We start from the raw sequence: 23647 nt of genomic DNA on the forward strand, positions 1-23647 counted from the left end.
ATACCAGCCTGCAACTGAAACTGTGCTGAACAGTGAAATATAATTAGCACTCCTAAGGCATTTGAAAGGATGGAGCAGAGGGGGAAAAAGAAAAAGAAAAAAGGATGGCGCAGAGGGCAAACAGTGAGTGGTTTCTGTAAGAGAGAGCTTAAAACTGCTTGAATTTACTAATAATGGTCCAACGAGTCATCCATCATGGTGAATCACCAGGATGTGTCATTTCTGACCAATATAATTCCTATATTCATTTTTTAAAAACTAATTAATTCTTGACACTGCTGTATGAGCAAGAGCAATCTCACTCACACACAATATTATATACTTGTCATTTCTAGCAAAAGTGTCACTTCTAAATTAATATAGAGTCAAACCAAGAGAGACTTGAAATAGGCTGCCTGAAAGGAAGGGAAGTCCTTTAAAATGCATCATATTAGAAACTGTTCATTAAATACTGTACAGGTAGCTTGCATGGTAGAAAATATTAAAATTACAGATAGAGCTTTTGTACTAGAATATATGGCAAAAATGTATATTTAAAAATAGTGGAAACTTTCTGCTTCAAGAACCATAAAAAAGACATAAAGCTGTGTTACTTTGCTAGCGCATTTGCCTTAGGCAAAAATCAGTAAGTAAGAAGCTCACACTTGCCTAAGGGCAATGTGCTATAGAAAGAAGAAAACCATGACAGCAAAACAGTTTTGTTGCTATGAAGTTGAACATTGCAAAGGAGAAAGAGAAAACACAAAAGAGATCACTCTTTGCTATATGTGCTTTAGGCGCAAAGATAAGATGAAAGGTTGGATCAGACACCAAGTGGGATCAGACTCTGCATGCACATACCATGTTTCGATCTGACCATTTCTCCTTTACAGAGTTAAGGAAACGTCCAACATTCTTTCCTTGAACAGGATTAAGATAAAGCATTCCAGTCTGAATTCTTACTCCAGCTGGGACACGTACATTGGATTTCACAGGTTTTACGTATGTACTCCAAGGTCACTTTGTGCACACCCAGAAGAGTTAATGCATTCCATGAACATGGACCGAACATGTTTACTAAGACCTGCCATTAACTTAAGGCCGAGTACTAAAAATACAGCTGTTTTGCGAAGAAGATTAACCAAGTTTTTCCATCGCAAAGGGGGGCTACTTTTTGTTTTGCACAGATTTCCAGCCCAAAACATTCTGAACAGATCTTTGGAATTTTACTTATTCATTCCTCTTGCCAGTAGATTCTCCTTTAAAAAATTGAATGAACACACTAACCCAGGGGTTGGCAAGGTTAACCTTGTCTGGGCCAGTTCACTCCAGTGGAGATCCCTCTGTGGGCTGGATTGCACGTGTGTGAGAGTGCACGTGCCAGCGATTTCGGCGTCAGCGCATACATGATTTCCGGCACCACAGAAGCGAGCAGCACGCGGGGACTTGACAAGCGGGTGGCTCGGTTCGGGGGCGACTTGTGGGCCGGTTAAACAACTCCCATTGGCCACTTGTGGCCCATGGGCCTTAGGTTGCCTACCTGTGCACTAACCTGTCCATGTTTTTATATTCATATATTTGTAGTTGTGAAGTATTGTCCTAATAAGCACCACTGTGAAAGCTGGATAACCTGTTCCGGTTCTTATTTGTTAGAAGTTAACCCTAAGTTTGGGTCTGAAGCATGTTGGCATAACGTAATTTGCAAGCGGACTGTGGTTGGTAATCTTGTTGCTAGGCTGTGAAAAGGACAGAGCTGACAGAATTCTGGGGTAGCACTGCAGTGATACAATGGACAGAATATTGCTGTCACAAAGAAGCTCAATAAAAGTAAATGGACCTAAGGGAACAGAAGTGAATGTGCAAAGCAGCAAAGTTTGGTTAGGCTGCCAGAAGGAAAGCAATTGAAATAGATTAAACAACACATTTTGGATAACAGCAATATAAATCTTTCATTTAGAACCAGTCTTCAATCTGAGCAGAAGCACCAACCTCTCAACATTATCATGTAACCTCAGGATATTAATATATTTTGCTTAAAGAAATTGCAGAGTGCAAAGAGGAAAATAAGATATCCCCCAATCAAGTCCTTCACTTTACTGTTATAGGTTACTGATGCTCAAGGCTAGCGGTCATCCATAATGTCACCTTGCTTTGCTGACATAAACCTGTTGCCCTCCCAAATCAGTCATTTCTCTTGTAGAGTGATGTTTGCTTATACTTCCACAAACAATTCTCTGTGCGTTGTGAGCCAGACTGACTTTATGCACACTGCTGATGTAGACAAGTAGAACCATTGTGTCAGACAGGATTTAATTTTAAAGCACCTTTTCCCAACACTGCAGCTACTGATTTGAGTGTTTCAGGCAAATAAACCTGCTTTGTTGAAAAGAAAAAAATTGGCTTCAACTGGAAAGATGACACCTTTTATCTTCTATTATACTTTACACATTAGAGAATCTGAGAGACCATGACAAACATGAATTAATTAGTCCTCTCAATCCTTTTGAGCTAAAAGCCAAGAATTATTATCCTCAGCTTTGGTGGGACATAAACCTCAAGAAGGACTGGACCCTGAAGCTATCCTACAGCATCTGCTCATTGGAAGTTCAATGAAAGTGCAATCCTGACTTGAACTTTTGATAGCCAACTTTTCACCATGCAGAAAATCCTTATCGTCCCAGAGATACATTAATGTGGACAAATCTAGTGTGTAAAATAGACATTTTCACAACATCGGCAAACTTTCCCTAGGGTTGTTCAGCTTATAAATGATCCATGAGTGGAATTTTCTTCTATGCATTCCAAACATTTATAGCTCTCGTGATTCTCTACAGCAGTGTTGGCCAAACTTGGGTCTCCAGCTGTTTTTGGACTACAACTCCCACCATCCCTAGCTAACAGGACCAGTGGGCAGGGATGATGGGAACTGTAGTACAGTAGAACCTCTATTTACAACCGCCTCCACTCGCAGATGTTCCAAGTTGAGACCACGGCAAAACCAGAAGTAACTGGCGGGTTTGCCGCCATTCGCGCCTGCACAGAAGCGGCAAACGGCATTCGCACATGTGCAGAAGCGGGCAATCTCTGCCCATGCCTGTGCACAACGGCGCCTCTCTCAGCAACCTGTTTCACCATAAGGACGGGGCTCCGGAATGGACTGTGGTCGTGAGTAGAGGTTCCACTGTACCAAAATAGCTGGAGACCCAAGTTTGGCCAACAATGCTATACAGTGTTCAGAATTGTTGGCTTGAGTCAGAAACCAGTCATTAATCTTGGTCATCACCCATCCTTCTCCTTGAAGTCCTCTGGTATGTATAAGACACTTGCGGCAGGGAGTTGTCTCACATATTGCACTGAGAAGGCAGAACCAAGGCAAGTCTCTTGCACTGCCCGTTCCAAATTCCAGAGCTAGAGAGATCATCCACCCACCTGACCAACTCTTCCACACTGGGCTCTGGGGAGGCCCGATGTTGCACTGAGCTTTGCAACAGCAATTCCTTGAAATTCACTGGGAGCTCCAGGGAGGGGAGAGGCATTGTATGTTGCTGCACGTCCTGACTAGGACACAGGCTGTCACCAGAGGCAGTTCCCCTGGTGACTGGATTTATGGGGAATCACTTACACAAATCCTTAACTTCAGTGCACTTTAAGCATCATTGTATCTGGAGTCCTGCCTGGTCTTCATTCATTTCACCTTATAGTTGTTTTCTCACAGGCATAATTCTTAGAGTAATCTATACAGAAAGGGGAAGGTGTGCTGACTTTGCCTCACATGCCAGCTGCGTGGCCAGTGTGACCAGTGGTCTGCGAGCTTCATTCAGGTGGTCTGTGGGATGTCTGTGATGAACGCTTACAATTTCAATTCAAATTGGAATATATGAAGTAAAAGAAGCAATAAAAATAGAATTAAAAATCATATGCGGAATCTAGAGCATTAGGATTGCTATAGCAGGCAGAAAAATAATTAAGGTCAGCCAAGACCCTCAGCAATTTCCAAGTGGGCCCATGGAGGAGGGAAGTTTGGAAAGCACTGAGACAGAGAGTTGTACAAGTGCAACTGTAATGCATATATACCAGGTGTAAAACCTAAACAAAATGTCTTAAGAAGAAATGGAGAGGAGGAATGTACCGTATTTTTCCATCTCCAAGACGCCCCCATGTATAAGACACCCCCTATTTTCGGGGACTCCAAATTAAGAAAATGGGGGGAGATGGCCCCCGTGTATAAGATGCCTCCAAATTTTGGACATTATTTTTTAGGGGGGGAACCAAGTCTTATACATGGAAAAATACGGTATGTCATTTCCAAAGCTACTACTCCGCCCCCATGCCACATTCCTTTTCAATGGTAAAGGCTGCACATTTAGAAAGAACCTTCACTCCTATGGCCCCTCTCATAGATAAATTCTATAAACCAGTGGTTTTCCATCCCCACCCCCTGTGCTTGAAGCAGAACAAACTGCACAAGAAGACTTTACCTCCCAAATCTGCATAGACGTTCCAGGACAATGCAATGGCAGAAATGTTTACCTGTTCAGATAAACCCGTTTTTCAGTCAGTTGACCATTCCCATAATTTGGATCTTCATAGGGTTCGTTCTGCACCACTTCTACCCCTTCTCCACGATCACTTTGCTCGTGGCTGTGTTTACTGATCATGTACAGCTGTCCAATTCTGTACTGCAAAGCAAAAGTAGAAGTAAAACATTTAGGTCTGCCGCAAAATCATCGGGGAAAGAAGTAAACCTCACCCTAGTAATCAGCATAATGAAAAATTGATTGTAGTAAAACCTCTAAAGCGGTTGACAGGAAATGTTAACATTATCAATAAAAACCATTAAAAACATTTAAAAATAACTAAAATTAGGAGTAAAAGAAATTTATTTCAATTAACAGAATGCATATACTGCAAAATGTTATAATGTAAAACTTAAAGGACATCAGTTGTAAACTGTCCACAAAAATATTAAATAAGTGCAGAAGTGCAAGTGTTTAACAACTTTCAGAATAGACTCAAATTTCAGTTAAACCAAGTTAAATTCAGTAGCGGCTGAGATTTTTAAAAGTAAACATAAACCAAGGGGGGAATTCAGGGTAGTGCTAAATGGGGTTATGTGTCATGGAATGGCTCTGCTCATGTAAAAAGGCTTTCCCTCCTATTCTCACCCCCCCCCCAAAAAAAAACCCTGTTCCGGGGTTTTCACCATCACTCTGGAACAGAAATAGTGGGGCATGAGGAAGAGCTGAGGGGGAGAAGACCTATTGTGTGAGCAGACCTCTTTGTGTGCATGCAACAACTTAGTTGAATCCCACCCAAGATATTTGCAAAAGTCAAGTCTCTATTTATTGAGTACATTTCAACATTAAAACATTTTAGTAAAAACCAAGTAAAGTAAAAAACAAACAAAAATATCAAGTACACATTGTACTTGATCTTTTAAAATGTACATTTCTGAAAGTACTGTGTTGAGTTAAAACCGCGATAATCTAATTACAGATAACAAAGTTACAGCATGGCCCTTGTGCCTTGAAGTGGTATTTAAAAAGCTGATGCTTATATTGTGGCATTAACCCTGCAGATGAAGTGTTATATCGTTATTACAAACTGTGCCTACCATAGCGCAAGTGGCTTTTTGTTATACACTTAATGTATTCATAATTAGAACTTGGCTACTAACGTCTACTTAAAAGCTTGTGGATCATTTAAACCGTGGAGATGTTTTCTGTATAAAAATTGCACAATAGCAGATTGATCTTTATACTCAATCTCACCTCTGGAAGCCAAGGACGATTTTGCAACTGATCGCCATACAGATTACATTAATATATTGTAGAATATAGAGCTATCATAGAATTCATCTGAACAACAGGAAAGGCAAGAAAGGGGGATGGATTACAAGTTTTACTGTCAACAGAGGGTTCACAGGTACAAGCTGCCCTAGCCATAAAATTATAAATTAAAATGTGAACAATAGATGCTGCCAAGCAGAGATTCAGTCATTTGCTGGGACACATTTGCTGGGACACATACTGGTCTCATGGAGAACAGTAAGATCCAAAGTGTCCCAGCACATCATCAGAATATGTTCAAATCCTCCAGGGATATAAGTGGAACACTTGTGTATCTTTGGTCTGCAATCCCATTCCATCTACTCAGGGTCTGAATGGGAATGGATTATATATGCACATATTTGTTAGGGCTGAAAAGAGCGTAAACATGTAGCACAACCCAGCAGCATCTAGGCACTTTTAAGTTATATTCAGGGCTTTTTTAAATTATTATTCAGATGGAACTCTCCGGAACTCTGTTCTGGCACCTCTTAGGTGGCTGCCACTGCCATTCTAAGAGAACAAGGGAGGCGTTCGTGGTGAGTTCTGGCACCTCTTTTTCTAGAAAAAGAGCACGGGTTATATTACTTTCAAGCGTACTGGGCAGAGCAATCCAAAGCCTGGCCAGGGAGCAGCAAAACCCAGCAAGAAGAGGGGCAGACCTGCCATTGCATCCAAAGCCCCACCGCTTGTACCATCAAAGGCAGAAGGATGTGTGTGTCCCTTTTCTCGCTACACCAGCTCCTGACTGGCAACTGAGGGACCCAAGGATTGGGCCCCTTGGGGACTCTGCTGGTGCCTCGCCATTTTCCAGTGCTTTCTGCCACAGGATGTGCTGCCTCCCCTCCCCCAACAGCAGTGGCGTCGCTAGCCTCTGCGCTGCTGGGGGCGGCGGCAGCGCAGAGGCACCCCCTGGGGGAGGGGCACGACGCGCGCGCCGTGACGTCATCATGACGTCACGACGCACGTGTATACAGAAAGGGGGGATTTCCCCCTTTCCGAGGCTTTTTTTCGGCGGGGGGGGTGGTGACCAGCGAGGAGGGGGTGACGGGTGACCCCCACCTCGCTGGTCGCCCCCCCCCCGCCGAAAAAAAGCGGCGGAAAGCGGAAAAAGAAGCAGAGCGGGGCTTAAACGCGCCTGCTCTGCTTCCTTTCCAGGCTTTCCCCGGCCCCCCCCCCCCGCGGTTTTTTCGGCGGGGGGGGTGGTGACCAGCGAGGAGGGAGTGACGGGTGACCCCCACCTCGCTGGTCGCCCCCCCCCCCCGCCGAAAAAAGCGGCGGAAAGTGGAAAAAGAAGCAGAGCGGCGCTTAAACGCGCCTGCTCTGCTTCCTTTCCAGGCTTTCCCCGGCCCCCCCCCCCCGCGGTTTTTTCTCGGGGGGGGGTGGTGACCAGCGAGGAGGGAGTGACGGGTGACCCCCACCTCGCTGGTCGGCCCCCCCCCCCGCCGAAAAAAGCGGCGGAAAGCGGAAAAAGAAGCAGAGCGGCGCTTAAACGCGCCTGCTCTGCTTCCTTTCCAGGCTTTCCCCGGCCCCCCCCCCCGCGGTTTTTTCGGCGCGGGGGGGGGGTGACCAGCGAGGAGGGGGTGACAAGGGTGACCCCCACCTCGCTGGTCGCCCCCCCGCCGAAAAAAAGCGGTGGAAAGCGGAAAAAGAAGCAGAGCGGCGCTTAAACGCGCCTGCTCTGCTTCCTTTCCAGGCTTTCCCCGCCCGCCCTCCCGCGGTTTTTTTCGGCGCGGGGGGGGTGACCAGCGAGGAGGGGGTGACAACCCCCCTCGCGGGTCGCCCCCCCCCCCGCCGAAAAAAAGCGGCAGAAGCACCCCATCCATGTGCTGCTGCTCCGGGGGTGACGGAGGGAGCGGCGGCGCGTGGGAGTGGCGGGAGGGGCCGCCGCTTGACACCCCCACCCGCCGCTGCTCACCCTGTCACTGGGGGCGTCCCGCCCCCACCGCCCCTCCCCAGCGACGCCCCTGCCCAACAGTGCTCCTTTTTGCAGCCAATGCTACATACTCTCCTACTGGCCCCAGACATTGCCACAGGAATGGAAATGGAAGGGGCTGGGCAGCACACGAGATATCTGCATGCCCTGCAACATTTCACAGGTGAGAGCAAAGACGTTCCTGAGCATGGGTACCTTCCACAGCAAAAAGAGATCTGTGGAAGGGAGAGACACGGAGACGCGAGGGAGAAAAAGTCCAAGCTGCATCTGCAGCAAAGGGAGGCATGACATTCAGTTCAGGGGGTTCAATGTACCCTTTCATTCTAAGAATGATTTACTGAAAAACATCTACAAGAAAGATTTATAGGTTGTTCACCTAAGCCTGTCTGTAAATGCATTCCTGCTCTTAAAAAAAAAGCGCACTCTATAACTCTTATTTAGCTAGCTCAGAGAGGCTCAAGGCTACAGCACATAGCTGCCGATCAGCATGCCTGGATATGCCTTCAACTGAGCCTGTGTGTATTTAGTGTCAGCACCGAGTGAAACACCAGCGTTTTCTGCAACACATCCTTGTGGTTTTGTGACAAAGCCTACAATTAGAATAATTTTTAAACCAGGGAACCTTCCCTGCTCTGGAGGCAGCTTCAGGATGGCAGGGAAGGGAACTTCATGTTCCGGAAGGTTCCTCCCACAAAAAAACACCCTAGAAGATGGGTTTAGGGAGGAAAAGCTGAGTGTTGCCCTGCCCCCCTCCCAGTATCTGGCTTGGAAGGGAGATATATAACTTCCACTGTAGCCTTTTAAAGCACTATTAAACACCACCACCACCCCCGAGTGTTCTGCAAATGGTGGAGGGGGTGCTGTGAGGTATAACAGGACTGGGAATATCCTAATTAGGGGAATGTAAAAATCTGTTCCAAGTTATTCCAAGTCAAGTTTTTGTTTTTGTTTTAATCACATCACCCTCAGGAGCCCCAAAGTGAATATGGGCAGCGAATGAGGCTGTGGAGAGCAATACAAAGGTTACAAACTTTTTTAAAAAAATGTTTAAATGAAGAATACAAACACATAATCTTCAGGCACCTTGTAACATTGATGAGGTAAGAACCACACCAAATCTCCATCACAATAATACACGTAAAGCTTGCTGGATCAGGCCAGGGGCTCATCTCATCCACCATCCTGTTCTCACAGTGACAGCTTAGATACCTGTCGGGAAACCTGCAAGTAAGACCCGAACACAAGAGCACTCCCTCTTTCTGTGGCTTCTGGTATCTAGAAGCACTACTGCCTCCAACTGTGGAGGCAGAGCATAGCCATCATGGCTAGTAGTCATTGATAACCTTATTCTTCTCCATTGGATGCGGGTGGCGCTGAGGTCTAAAACCACTGAGCCTCTTGGGCTTGCCGATTCGAAGGTCGGCAGTTTGAATCTGTGCAATGTAGTGAGGTCCCGTTGCTCTGTCCCAGCTTCTGCCAACCTAGCAGCTCAGAACATGCCAGTGCAAGTAGATAAATAGGTATTGCTGCGGAACGAAGGTAAATGGCGTTTCCATGTGATCTGGTTTCTGTCACGGTGTTCTGTTGTGCCGGAAGTGGTTTATTCATGCTGGCCCCCTGACCCGGTAAGCTGTCTGTGGACAAATGCCCCAACCCTATACAGTGGTACTTCTGGTTACGAACTTAATTCGCTCCAGAGTTCCGTTCTTAACATGAAACCGTTCTTAACCTGAGGCGCGCTTTCGCTAATGGGGCCTCCCGCTGCGTGCGCGCCTCCAGCACACGACTTCCACTCACATCCCGGGACAAAGTTTGCTTCCAGGAGCACCTACTTCCAGGTTAGTGGAGCTCATTACCCAAAGCGTTCGCAAGGAGGACGCAAGGAGTAACCAGAGGTATTATTGTAGTCACCTTTGACTGGAGTTCACTATCCAGGGGTCCTTTACCTTTTTTTTTTTTTTTTTTTTTTTACATTTCTGCTCCATTAATTTGTCAAATCCTTTTAAAAAACCACTGAAGTTGGTGGCCTCCTGTGGAGTGAGTTCCATAGTTTAACTATGTGCTTCATGAAGAAGGGCTTTCCCCTTGACAATTTCTGCAGAATTACTTTTCCAATTTGGGGGCAACTTCTTCTCACCCCTTTCCCTTGTGAACTGTGGTTTAAAAAAAATATCAGCATAGTGCTAGCAAGCAGCAAAAAGTGGAAAAGCAATTAACAAGGCTCTGGCCTGAAGCTAGCCCACTTCTCTTCCAAATTGGTATGTACTTGCCAATTTCTCATGCACTTCCATCATCTGCTCCCTTCCATCCTTTAAGCCATGGTAGAAATTACATTGAGAAACATGGAGAGCTCCCTTCATCAAGAGAGCAACTATTCACTCCCGAAGATGAAACATCAATAACTGCAAGAGGGATGTGCTAATTACTGGAGGTTGTTATTTGTCCCAGACTATACATTAACTGTACATTAATTGACTTAGATGTTATTGTATCAGCTTCTTTGGTAGGATTATTTAATGGCATTCCATATGCAAATTGTGTGTATCTGTATGGTACTGAAAAACCAGAAACTGTACTATACGCATTATTGTTGTATAATTTTTAGAGATGGAAGAATCAGACTTTCATTTTTGTTCCCTTTCCAGGAAAGTCTCTGTCTGTCTGTCTCTGTGTGTACACGTGTATTTTAGTATTTTAACTTTTCATATATTTTGAACTATTTTTTCTTGATTTTATTGTTTTATCATTTTGTAAACCACTTTCATGTTGTTGTTTTACAATCAAATTTTATGAAATAAATAAATAAATAAATAAATAAATAAATAACATTTTTAGATCAAAGGGGGCACAAGCAAATGAGAAGAGCTAAGCCCACCTATATCTATCACTTCCTTCTTAGGTCTTCCCTCAAATACTTTTTCACCCAGATGAAACAGATTGGCTGAGGAAGGAAATATATGAAGAGAGAAGACCGAGATAAAGGGGGGAAGAGTTAATCATCCTTATCTACTTTTGCTCTAAAAATGTCCCAGCCCTCTGCTTTATAAGTAATTGAAGCAGGCCTGGTTTGAAACAAAAAAGATCGCCAATGACATGCCTAATTTGGACCTTAATTCTTCTTTTTCCCTCTGAAGCTGAAAAATATTTCTTAAAAGTTAAGTACTGCAAGAGTGCCTGGTCATACCACTGGTGAATAATGCAGCTCTAAGTGCATTCCATTTGTATCCAAAATTCAAGAAATAAAAAAAGAGGAATGACAGGAATCTGCTAAGGAGACGTGTGTCAGGTGAATTCAAAGTTCATACAAACGCAAGAAATGTTTTACCCCTTTAAACTGCAGAGGTATTTCAACTTTTTAAAAATTACAAGCTTATAAAAAACTTAGAAAATTGTAAAATTGTTTTTACAGTTAGAAGAATACTTGGACATTTACCGTATATATTTTCCACAAAACTGCACACACAGGGCTTTGTAGAAAAAACAATAATCTATGGGGTAATATCCAACATTAGTCAAAATATGTTAAAGCTAAACACTCACAAATTTGCAAAGTTCAATAGTCACTGGCTACCAAAAACAAAACAAAAAACAAAAACCCTCAAAGCAAAATATAAAAAGAAAGTTTGAACCCCTGAGTCCTTTGGGGACATAGAAACAACATACACCTGCATAAGAAGACAAGTTCTGGCGGATTTAGCGGATGAGACCACTAGCGGGTCCAACGGTCAAGAAGGAAGCTTCTGCAGAAGTGAGGGGCAGATGGGGCTCCTCAACCCTGGGAAGGCAGCCCATCTAGGAGAAGGAAAACTCTTATCCTATACCTCCACTGTCTTCTGGGACATTTTTAGGAGAAGAAAAGGGTAAGGGGTAAACCCTACACAAATCCGAAGTGGAGTCCCTAAGATGGTTGGCTGGCGCCTTGTATGCTCCTCCTCCCGGCAACTCCTGCAGCCAAACATATTGCTCTGCTTTCCCTGTGGACCACATAAACAAGGCCGGGGTGTATGTGTGTGTCCTGTTATCTGGGCAGCTCAGGACCTCCATACATACTGTCCAGGCTTGCACCCTGAGGAACTCACTTTGGTGCTGCTAACGCAGTGGTTTCACTTCACCCCCGGAGGCGCACTGCATTGTCTCTTGAGACAGATGGATGCAAACAACAGCAGTATTCTCCCACCAACCCATGACTGAAAGCCGGGTGCCAGCTGGAAAGAGGCACCCTCTACCTCCCAGTGGTACTGCCAACTTTTAAAACCATATTACTCCTATAGTGAAATATACTGAAAGTTTTCTTTGCTGGTTACAATAATTAAATTTATGGTTGCCAGAGGCAACTGTGTTTGTGGACCTATACTATGAACTGTGTGTAATCTTTTTCTTTTCTGTTAAAGAAAGAAGAGCCACCTGCTTTGAAAAAGAACAAAGCCTTTTTTTAACAGATATAGTCTAAGAGATAAAAGTAATGTTTTACTTTGTTCTAGCTTTCAACAAGGCAATTTTTGCAAAGCCTATTGTTCTAAATCGTGCTTCGGGTAATCAATTTCAATTATATTTAAAAACCCGTTGATTGGAGTTCAGTTACCATCTGAGCAAACAACAAAGTGGTTTTTTGTGAGCATGAGAAACACAGAGTAACTCAAAGTCAATTCAAGGTCTCATTTTGAGTGGAATGCTAATTAGACAAAAATGTAGAATGATATGAATTGATTTCAATGTTTCTGTGAGTGTCGTGAGGTGGCAAGTCTCATCGGCTGCCAAATTGAGCACCAGCTGAAGTTTCTAAACCATCTAAAGAGGCAGGCCTATGTATAACGCCTTCCAGTAATCCTACCTACAGGTTATCAGAACACAGACAACAGAAGTTGGGTTATCCCTGTCCAGAAAGAGGCGCAACTGGGCCACCAGCCAAAGTCGATAGAAAGCAATCTGTGTCACCGAGGCCACTAGAGCTTCAAGATATAGCAAAGGATCCAGGAGTACCCCCAAGCAACATACCCGCTCTTTCAGAGGGAGTATAACTTTTTGTGAACCCTGTTTATAATCTGCACAGGCCTAGGCACTGTACCCATAAATGGGGCACAATTAGGTACAGCATCTTGCAGTGTCTCCAATCAAGAATCCAGAGCCCGCGCAGAACTTCGGAAGAACGTGTGGACAGTAGGAGAGGGAGGCCGCCAGTCACAATCCCACACCCTTGCCGTCTACTCATTGAGATATGTTACATGAACAGGGTTCATTCTCTGTTAAATCTACCACACAAGGCTTTAAAAGTTCTTGATTGTAGAAGGCATCTCCTCCCAATACCTGCTGATTTTCCCGTCCTACTATTGCCCCACAAAAAACTCCATATATCATTCCAGGAGGCCTTCCGCAGCTCTTATGAGCAGGTTTCCAGCAGTTGCGGGGAGAGTCTATTTGCATAAGCTGTTTTGAGCATAGCAACAGCATTCCTAGAGAAATTCATTTTATGCCTATTCTAGCCTTTATGACTAGAAAATGTTTAATAGGCACTCTGTAAAGAAAAAATGTTATACATGATTGGTAGGCATAGATTTCAGAATGGGTTTTAAGCTTGGAGAGCAATCTAGTCCATCTCCTGGGTGCAGTGAATGTACACAATGCTCTGTGTATGCAAGGGGGTGTAGGAGGGAGGGAAGCAATTCCGACAGAAAGGGACAATTAGATAATTATTGATTTACATATAACCTCTCCTATATTCAAATATGTAAAACATATTTGCTCATGAGAGTATACTGAGAGTCCCAGGGGGCGGGCCAAGTTCCTGCAAGATCTCAACAGAGCTTGGTAAGCAAATGAGAGCTCAAAAGCTCTTTCTGTGTTAGGAAAACCCTGCACCAAAAGAGCTTTAATGCTCTCAGCCTTCTGTGCATACAGTTGTGTGATTCCAACCAGCTGGTTGCCAACCACGTAAAGCTGACATCGCGTAAGTGAAACATACGTAAGTTGTGAGTTGACTGCACTCCTCCCCTGCTGACCAGTCATCTTTGAAGGAAGAGCAAGAGCTGCTAGCCAATGGCATAAAAAGTGTGGGAATGCACAGGCATAAAACAACCCACCTTGATAAATATATGGTGTTAATAATAATAATCCTTATACCCCACCCATCTGACTAGATTGCCCCAACCTCTCTGGGTGGCTTCCAATATAATAAATACACAGCAAAACATCAAACATTAAAACATCCCAATACAGGGCTGCCTTGTGCAGTCGTTTATCTGTTTGACATCTGATGGGAAGGTGCCACTACAGAGAAGGGCCTCTTCCTGGTTCCCTGTAGCTTCACTTCTCACAGTGAGGGAACTGCCAGATGGCCCTCAGTGTCATGGAGGTGGAGACGTTCCTTCAGTTATACAGGCCTACGCATAAGGCAAAGAGAATTTAAGTTGGGGATGGGAAATTAACAATCTGCCAACTTTCTCCATTGCACTCCATACAATTCCTACTTACTTAAAAGGTTGATCCACACGCTGACTTGAGTGCTTTTCTCCATATTCTGGTGCACCACAGGACACCACCAGAGAAAAATGGTTTAAGCCATGCCTAGCTGCTACCAAGCCTCATTAGAATGTCTTAGATCCTATGGGACTGGCAGACCACTAAGCTGTACTTGCAACCAATACTGGGTCCATACACTGTGACCCCTTCTCCAAGCATCATCTCCCTCACAGCAGTGTTCAGGAATGAGAATCATGGGAAATTAATGGTGGATGGGGCAGGTTTGTAATCCATAACCTATATATCTTCAACATATTCATCCTGCCGCTACTGCCACTGCTATCACATCTCTTCTTGCCACAACTTGTCCTAAATCACTAGACCAGATGCCAGAGAACTTCTGATGTGCCAAGTTGCTGGTTTATGTGTGGTGGGACTCCCCAGTCTATTCCACAGTTTTCTAACACTTACATGTCCTGACAGATATGAACTAAAGTGTGCTCACCCTCTGGCTTTTCCTCTGCTATTAGCTGTGAATTAGGTCTCTCCTTCCTACATGGGTGATGGTGGCCGGGTACGGGTGGAAGAGGCAGCTGAATTCTGATGCACTTGGATGAATTACCCAGTGATTCTACCTCTCCCTGCTGCTTGTAATTGGGAATAGAATCTTGTTTTATCGTCATTTTTTATGTTATAAATAAATCCAGATTAAAGAAAAGAACTGGCTGTGCTTTGCTTTGACAATGCTTTATGTGACATTTAACAATTTATGCAGCTGTTCTATCCCTGCTGCTTAAAGGTTACATTTGCTAGCCTTGTGTTTCCCTGTGACACAAAGAGAATGCACAATTAGAAGTCATATCCTCTAAATGGCTCCAAAGGATGCTAAATCCACTTTCTCTATTGTGTGCCTCTCACAGCTTATTTTACTTAGTGCCAAGAGATAAAAACGCTTTAGAGTGTCCATCCTGAGTCTGGCTTCATTTGACATCAACACAATAGGCCAAAACATATATATTAGAGTGGGAATTATCAATCTTCTGCATTATCGCCTGAGACAAACCAAGGCTCTATTTACAAGGAGCACTTGTGGTCTTCTAATAGCCTGGCTCCAAAAGAAGAGTGCTGTTATTAAATATTATGTTGTGTATCACTAAAACATGCTCAGCATCAGGCAGTGCATTATTTGTCAGACAGATTGGAGGGCTTCCCTTTTGGAATGAAAATCCCTTGGTCCTTTGTTCCAGGGTGAGGTTATATCGCTCGCAGTGTTTGAAACTCCCATTGTTCTAGGCGCATTTTGTGACAGGGAATTTCATCAGCGCGAGCAGTTTCTGAGCTCTGGGAACAGTACTGCACCTAACATTTTCAGATTAAAACTGCAGAGTAGAAGGAAAGGAGAACCTTTTTCAGTCTTCCCACTTCCAGCTACTCTCTGAAGACTGGAGAAGAGACCCTCTTAAGGATATTAAGGGGATGGGCAGGATAAGACCATGTGGAAATTTGACTGTGTGAGGTGGGGCTTACCTGCCCCCCCCCCATTTTTTATTCAGGTTGGCAGGTGCAGGTGCAGAAGACAATTCAGGAGCTTTCTCATAATCTTAGTTGAACCAAATTTAACCTCCATAAATGGAGATAAAAAGCTGCATCCAAGGGCTAACACTAACTATTGTTGTATGTCATATTCCCTAACCAAAATATCATATTTTTACAATAAACTGTTTGAATAGTTGAAAATTAGCTCTGGTTTAACTATTTTTATGCTGAGGGCACATGATTGAAGTTAGCAGAAGTAGGACTGCTACAGAGCTGGGCAAAGTATAATTGCATTAATCACAGTAGTAAGATGTGAGGAATTAAGGCAAAAGGTAGAAAGACCTACAACTCCCTTCCAGATGACCTGTTTATTAAGCATTCATCTGAATTTGTTTGCACAGTTTTCAAAGACGTTATAAGATATCTATTATGTCGTGAGTGTTCATTGTGTCTCAAGCAATTGTTAACCCTCACTTTCCTTATGACAAAAGGTCCAGTTTTGGGACTTAGGAGTTTGTTGCGCAAGAGCACTGAATCAACTTTATTACACAACATGATTTTGCCATTATGTGATTGAATCCCACCCAAAAACAATTGACAGTCTGGAAGTGCCCTAACAAGTTTTTGACAGCATATGCCTCCATGAACAAAATGTGAAAAGCTTATGGCACAATAAATCTGTTAATCTTTAAGGTGCAACAAGGCCCTTTGTTGCTTTCAAAGCAGACAGACTGTTCTAAGTAATGATTTGCAGTGCAAATGGAAAACTAAAGCAGACAAACAGCTTTACACATTGTGGTTTGGTGAGCCCACAGGCTGCTCTGTACTATTGATTGTCTAAATGTCTGGAAGCTCAAATCATGATCTCAGTTCTAAAGCAAAGTTAATATACAAGCCATGGGTTGGTTGGCAATGAGCAGTAACAAGCAATGAAAGAAAGGGGCTGTTAACATTGGTGAGGGCTAATCATCGAACCTACCTACTGGCAATGAAGGCAGCAAAGAAGGCTGCCTCCATTGCATCCTCATGAGCCTTTCTGGATAGTGTGGAGCCTCTTACAGGCTGGCCTGAAGAACGTTGCAGAACCAATGGTAGCTTGCTGTGACTAGTTTGCAAAATGTAAAATCACTTGCATCCACAAGGATATTGACCAGGCATAGGCAAACTGGGCCCTCCAGATGTTTTGAGACTACAAATCCTATCATCCCTGACCACTGGTCCTGTTAGTTAGGGATCAAGGGAGTTGTAGGCCAAAAACATCTGGAGGGCCCAGTTTGCATATGCCTGATCTTGACTCTGCTGTTACAACAAATGAATCTCAAGGGATATCTAGTCCTCTTGTGTTGGATGAATTTATGGACAAGGTGTTTGGATCTGACAGGGCAACCACTTGCACTGTGGACCCTTGGCCTTCTTGGCTGATAAAAACTAGCAGGGAGGGGAGAGGTGGCTGGGCCAGGGAGGTGATTAATGGGAGTGGGTGGTCCCTACCTGCTTGAAAAAGGCAGTGGTAAATTCACACCTCAAGAAACCCTCCTGGATGCTGAAAATCTAATAATCTACTGTCCTGTTGCCAATCTTCCCTTCTTGGCCAAGATTTTTAAGTGGGTAGCTGTGGACCAGATTCAAGCGCTCTTGGAGAAAACTGTTTTTTTAGATCCATTTCAGTCAGGGTGTTGGCCTGGTTTTGGCAGAGAAACTGCTTTGGCTGCTCTGTTGGAAGATGAACAGATGCTCCCCAGTCGTTGAAAACAGGCCCCCAATGCAAACGCACAGCAGCAACTTAAAACATGTCCTATGTGATTACCACTACACACATAGAGAGGTAGTTGTCTAGGGATGCTAGGAAGTGATGACTAATTGGTGGTAAATAGAAGCATGGCATGCTAATGCTGGACTGACTGCATGACGAGAAGAAAAGGCAGCAGATTCTTTTATGTAGCCTGTGCTGCCAGATATTAACTTTATAATTAGCTACTGTATGTATACTTTGTATACCTTTTAGACACAATCTTTGATTTATATAAAAAGTTTTTATCACAGTTTTCACCCAAGTGTACGGCAAACTTGCAGATCATATAACACAAAATAAGAGCTGTAGCAACAAAAAAAGAGAAAGAAGCAGCAGTTAAGACATCAGAGGCAGAATTGGAAGGCTTGCTAAAATATTGCCATCTTCGACATCTGTTCAAAGGCAAGCCGTCAAGGCCCAAACACACACCTCCATAGGCAAGCTGCTCTACAATCTGGGTGCCACTGCTGAGAAAATGCTGCAGTGACTTTGCAATCACCAACCATCATTTATTTTGGGCATAACTGCATCATTTATGCAGATTGCCTAGTTTTAAAAATCCTGCTTGGGGAAACTAGACACAGGGGAAATGTCAGTGGCCAAAATCTTTTTCCACTTAGCCCAAACCTTTAATGCAAAAGGATTTATCCCAAAGTTGGATGTTATGCTTTATCCAACTGCTGTCCTTCAACATAAGCCCTCTGTGTATCTCTCTTCAGTAGATAATCACATGTTGTTGCAAAGCTTTCAACTGAAAGACAGCTATTTCTCAAATGAGGGATGTTGTAGTACAACAAGAAGTCTGGTACCCTCTAAGATTTCTCATCTAGGTGTAGATGAAGCAACATATTGATGTAACTTTCTTTACCAGTCTTACAAATTCTTAGACACTACTGTCACTACTGTTGTTGTCTAGGGATGGGATTATAATTTTGATTTGTCTGCATTTGAGTTACAGATGGTCAGTTCAGATTTTTTTTTTTTTTGCATCCCTTATTATCTTTTTTGAAAGCACTCATTAATTGCATTTGATTGTTTCAGATAAAATACAGTTGTTCTTACAAGAAAGGGCACCAGCCTCAGAAGTGGCATGAAAGCTACACACAGTTCATTCCTTCAGCTTTTATGTCCAATTAAATCTGGGACAAAAGGAATGTATGGGCAGTTGAGCAATGTCAGAGAAATAAGCTTGCAATAAGATCTGTGTGAGAGATGGGTACGGCAGTGATTGATCCTATGACAAGAACCTAAGATAGATGAGCTTGGTGCATCTGTCTCATTTTGTTTCTATTAGTTTAGCTTTTTATAACTATTTTTAACCAATCATAAATCTGGTCCTCAACTAGGATGACAGTGTCCTTTTCAGCCTAATTGCCCAGACACAGAAAGATGGAGTGGAAAAATCCTGTTTTGTATAAATAGAAACACTGAACTAAACGTGAACACATGGGATCTCAGTCCTTATGCAAATCAGGCATAATAAGGCATATATTAGTATTCTAATGAGTTCTGGTGCCTGTACAAGGTGCAATAGGTGACTGTGAATGAAGAAATATAATTGAAGATACAGTGGTACCTCGGGTTAAGAACTTAATTCGTTCTGGAGGTCTGTCCTTAACCTGAAACTGTTCTTAACCCGAGGTACTACTTTAGCTAATGGGGCCTCCCACTGCCGCTGCGCGATTTCTGTTCTCATCCTGAAGCAAAGTTCTTAATCCGAGGTACTATTTCTGGGTTAGCGGACTCTGTAACCTGAAGCGTCTGTAGCCCAAGGTACCACTGTATTCCTGTTTGGGGAGAATATTTACATATGCACTGACTAATTAATAGATTGATTTTCATAATTAAGCTAGTTTATTTTCTTTATAATTTGCCTACAACTTAATATACAGTTCTCTTACTTTCTGTATGAAGACTGATCCAAATAAATAACACTTGACCCATAGCTCAAATTCCTTTTTCTCAAATTTACTAACTCTGGATGAAATACATTATTTTGGGATGTTAATGTCTTTGGTGGAAAATACTTAAACTAGCAGACACCTCAATGCCAGCTTTACCTATGAGTTTAAGAAGTCAAAGCTCTCGTTATTTTATTGTCTCAACATTAGCTCTGCTATGTGGCAAATATAAATTAGTGGCAGATTAAAATCCATCTGTCCCTGTATTCTCTGCAGGCTTCAAGTTTATAATAATCCACAGCAAAGTGAGGCTGGGGAGTCAGTTAAGAGGAAAGGATAAAATGGTTTACTGTCCAACTGCATGAATTTTTAATCTAGAAATGCACTGTCCTCAACATGAGAATAAATCATATTCACTCATTTACGTATGTCTGAATCCACCACACTGATATAAATCATTGCAGTCCTTGAAAGAAGTGCACAGTCCAACAATAAACATACGAGGGGCGTTCATTAAAGATTTCCCCTGATGTACTTCCCGTGGACTGTGACAAACAAAACTGGGTACAGTTATTAGTCCTTCTCTACATAGCTACCAGCAAGAGCCAAACACTTCTCCCATCGCTGTATGCAGCCGTGGAGACCTCATCTGTAGAAGTCTGCAGGTTACGCCAGAAGCCACGACTTGACCTCAGAAATCAGCATTTCGTCTGGAAAAGGTTGCCCGTCAAAAATAACTTCATGGATGGAAAGAGGTGGAAGTCAGATTGTGTGAGGTCGGGAAAATAAGGAGGGTGAGGGAGGATTTCACAGTCACAGGACCGTGCTTCCGTCTGAGCAACATGCGAGTTGTGAACCGGTGTGTTATCCTGCAGGAGGCAGACACCTTTGGTCAGCATACCATGCCTCTCGATTTTAATGGCCTTCTGCAATTTCTGCAGCAGTGATAGCATATTATGTCCTGGTGATTGTGGTACCCTTTGCCAGGAAATCCATCATCACTACTCCACACTGGTCCCAAAAGACCATGAGCATGACCTTGCCCACTGACAGTTGGACATGTGCCTACTTTGGAGGTGGTGAGGCAGAGTGCTTCCATTGTTTGGACTGGGATTTCATCGCTGAGTCATAATGATGGACCCATGTTTTGTCCTGAGTAATTAGTCTGGCGAAGCAGTCATCGTGGTTTTTGTGACACATGGCCAAAAGAGCGCATGAGCACGTGACTCATTCCTGCGTCTGAGAAGGCATCAGCAGCTGGGGAACCCATGGTGCAGACACCTTTCTATGTGGATGATTTTTTTCTACAGCGCCCACATTGACCTTGACATCTGCAGCTAGTTGGCAAATGGTTATGCAGCGATCCTCCAAAATGGCGGCTTCCATTTACCAGATGGTGTCTTCATCAATGGCAGAAGTTTGACCACACTTGAACTGATGCTTGACTACGTGATACTATGGGGCATCCTCCCCATAAGTCCCTTTCATCTCATTGAACGTCTCCTGTGATGTGCACCCTTTCAAGTACAGGAACCTGATAACCGCACTGCATTCAACTGGTTCCATTATCAGAGGTTACTCCATGTTAGCACCCATAACAGAGAAACCACTAGGAGTTCAGAGCTACAAATTACCACGTTACCTATGGAGAGATGTAACATTATACATGTGCAATTTTATCCTCCTACGATAATCAGAAGTGGGTAATTGGAAATCTGTAATGAACAACCCTCATAATTATGCTGTCCTAACATCCACTAAGACTTCATAGAAATATTTCAATGTAGTAGTAGTAGTAGTAGTAGTAGTAGTAGCAGCAGCAGCAGCAGAAGCAGCAGAAGCAGCACAGTAGTAGTATTTACTGGCGCTTCACAATAAGGTCCAAAGGAAGGCTGTAACAATATTAAACTACAATGTTAAACTCAGTTTAAACAATTTACATAGGGTGGGTCCTAAAATATATACAGTAAATCTCAGGTGTCAAAAGCCAAGATAAATGGGTGCATCTTCAGGATATGAAGGAAGCTATGCAACGAAGGTGAGAGGCACACCTCTGTGGAGAAGGAATTTTGTGGTTTGGCCTGTTACACAGAATGCCTGCTCCTGACCGGCACTCTTAACAACCTGCAGGAAAAGAGGTGGCCTTTCAGATATTGTACATCTATCGCAAACTTAAGAAATTTATTGATAAGCAACACACCAGGACGCACAATACCTATAAATCCCTTTTAGCAAAGCCATGTTCCTTCTTATTCAGAACACTTCCATATGAAGACTTTTTGGGTATTAGGCATGTTCTTTGTGTATAAACACACACACTAAAGCCAGAGGCAACACATGCTCACCAGCTGCCTGCCCAGGATTTCTACACAGGATATTCTGACCATAAAGTGTATTTTGGAAACAATTGCAAAGAAGGTACACTGTCAACATGTGGAAAAAAGCAAGGTGGAAGGGGGTGGGGAACTGATGTGAGAGATTTATATCTTTCTTGAGGAATACTACTACTATGACTCAGGCTGTGTGATAAAGCTTACAGGGAAAGCAAGGAAGCTGTCTCCATACAGACTCACTTGTAGAGTGACTATATTTGGAAATCCAGGTGAATTTCTCCAAGATGGCTGAAAATGAACTTTTGCATCTTCCCCTGTGGCAAAATGAGCAAGCTCCCAATGCAGAAACAGATTTTGCACCCTACTGCAGGCAGATAGGAAGTAGTCTTCCTTTTCAGATTTTTTTTTTATTATAGATGTAGAAAACTTAAGAGAAAATAAGCATTATTAACAACAACAAAATAACATATGGACACCTGCCTGAGACAGAACAATAAAATAAGGTATATACCTAAGCAATGACCATCATTATTTTAAAAATATGCGGAAGAACTAAATACAAAATATATAAAATATGGGGTTCAATTATTAAACAAGAGCATGCCGAGTTGTGCTGGCCTTCTAATCAAGGATGGCTCTTTAAGTCAGCAAAAGATTCTATGAACAGAAGGGAGAGGGAGATGAATTTTGCTTATTCCTTTCCCCTCTACAAACACCCAAATCTGCTCCAAAATGTAGTGGAACCCTCCAAAGCACCACTGGAGGTAAGGTAGAGGCTTCAGGAGAAAAAGAGAAATTGCTACAATTGCCTGCCTCTCATCCATGGAAGTCTTCATTCTATGAATGGATTGGGAACAACTCATAGAATTCCGTTAAAATTGTTCTTTTAATGCAGTTGGGAGAACTATAGTGCTCAAAGCATACGTAGAGCTCAAAACACTTGCTTCTCTCTGTCCCATGTTATCTTGCCTCTAAAGCAACTTCATTAAGCATTAGCATGCTATAAATCACCAATCTAATCACAAATGTCTCCTTGAAGAAGAGAACTTTCTGATTTAGACTCAGATTATCACATATGACTGAACTGTAATATCTTGATCTCAGAACATCTAAATGGAGAGATTTAACGACAGCCTGACCTTTAAAATCCCTCTTAGGTTCCTGCAGTTAGAATTGCTGTTTACATTGCATGGTATTACAACATAAAACAAAATGAGAAGAATGAATCATTCAGTGAAAAATATATCAACAAGATGTACAACAGCACTGCCACAGAAAACAGTGAGCCACACCACAGGCTCAAAAGCTTGGGGCCTAATAAGATTTCTCCAAAAAGGGCATGTCCTTGTGGAGGAGAACTCTGCAGGCTAAATAACTAATGAGTTTAAAATACAGGGGCAGACTTTGTTAAAATGGGCTTTTCAAGCTTGTACAATTTTATATAGATAAACAGCTTGGTAGTTAGAGGTGCCTCATTCCTTCTACATCATGAAGATAAATTTAATAGAATCACAGAATCTCAAGAGTTGGAAGGGACCCAAGGGTCATCTAGTCCAACCCCCTGCAATGCAGGAATCTAAGCTAAAGCATCCATGGCAGATGACCATCCAATCTCTGCTTTAAAACCTCCAAGGAAGGAGAGTACATATCTCTTGTGGGAGTCTGTTACACTGCCAAACAGCTCTTACTGTCAGAATGTCCCCCCCCCTAAAAAAATGTTTAGTAGCACTCTCCTTTCTTGTAACTTGTAGCCATTGCCTCGAGTCCTACCCTCCAAAACAGGACAAAACAAGCCTGCTCCCTCCTCCATGTGACAGCTCTTAAGATATTTGAAGATGGCTATCATCTCCTCTCAGTGTCCTCTTTTCCAGGTTAAACATACCCAG

General features: G+C 43.1%; 1 protein-coding gene across 3 annotated transcripts in view; it reads right to left on the bottom strand.

Annotated features, from left to right (window-relative positions):
• PITPNC1 (phosphatidylinositol transfer protein cytoplasmic 1) overlaps window positions 1-23647 on the bottom strand; it is a 132122-nt gene that overhangs the window by 64838 nt on the left and 43637 nt on the right. For all 3 annotated transcript variants that reach the window (XM_033138882.1, XM_033138881.1, XM_033138880.1), the window contains one exon: window positions 4510-4658. In XM_033138882.1, coding sequence (XP_032994773.1) covers window positions 4510-4658 — 149 coding nt within the window. The remainder of the gene's footprint in view (window positions 1-4509; window positions 4659-23647) is intronic.

Source organism: Lacerta agilis, chromosome 2, assembly GCF_009819535.1.
Source record: "Lacerta agilis isolate rLacAgi1 chromosome 2, rLacAgi1.pri, whole genome shotgun sequence".
NCBI lineage: Eukaryota > Metazoa > Chordata > Lepidosauria > Squamata > Lacertidae > Lacerta > Lacerta agilis.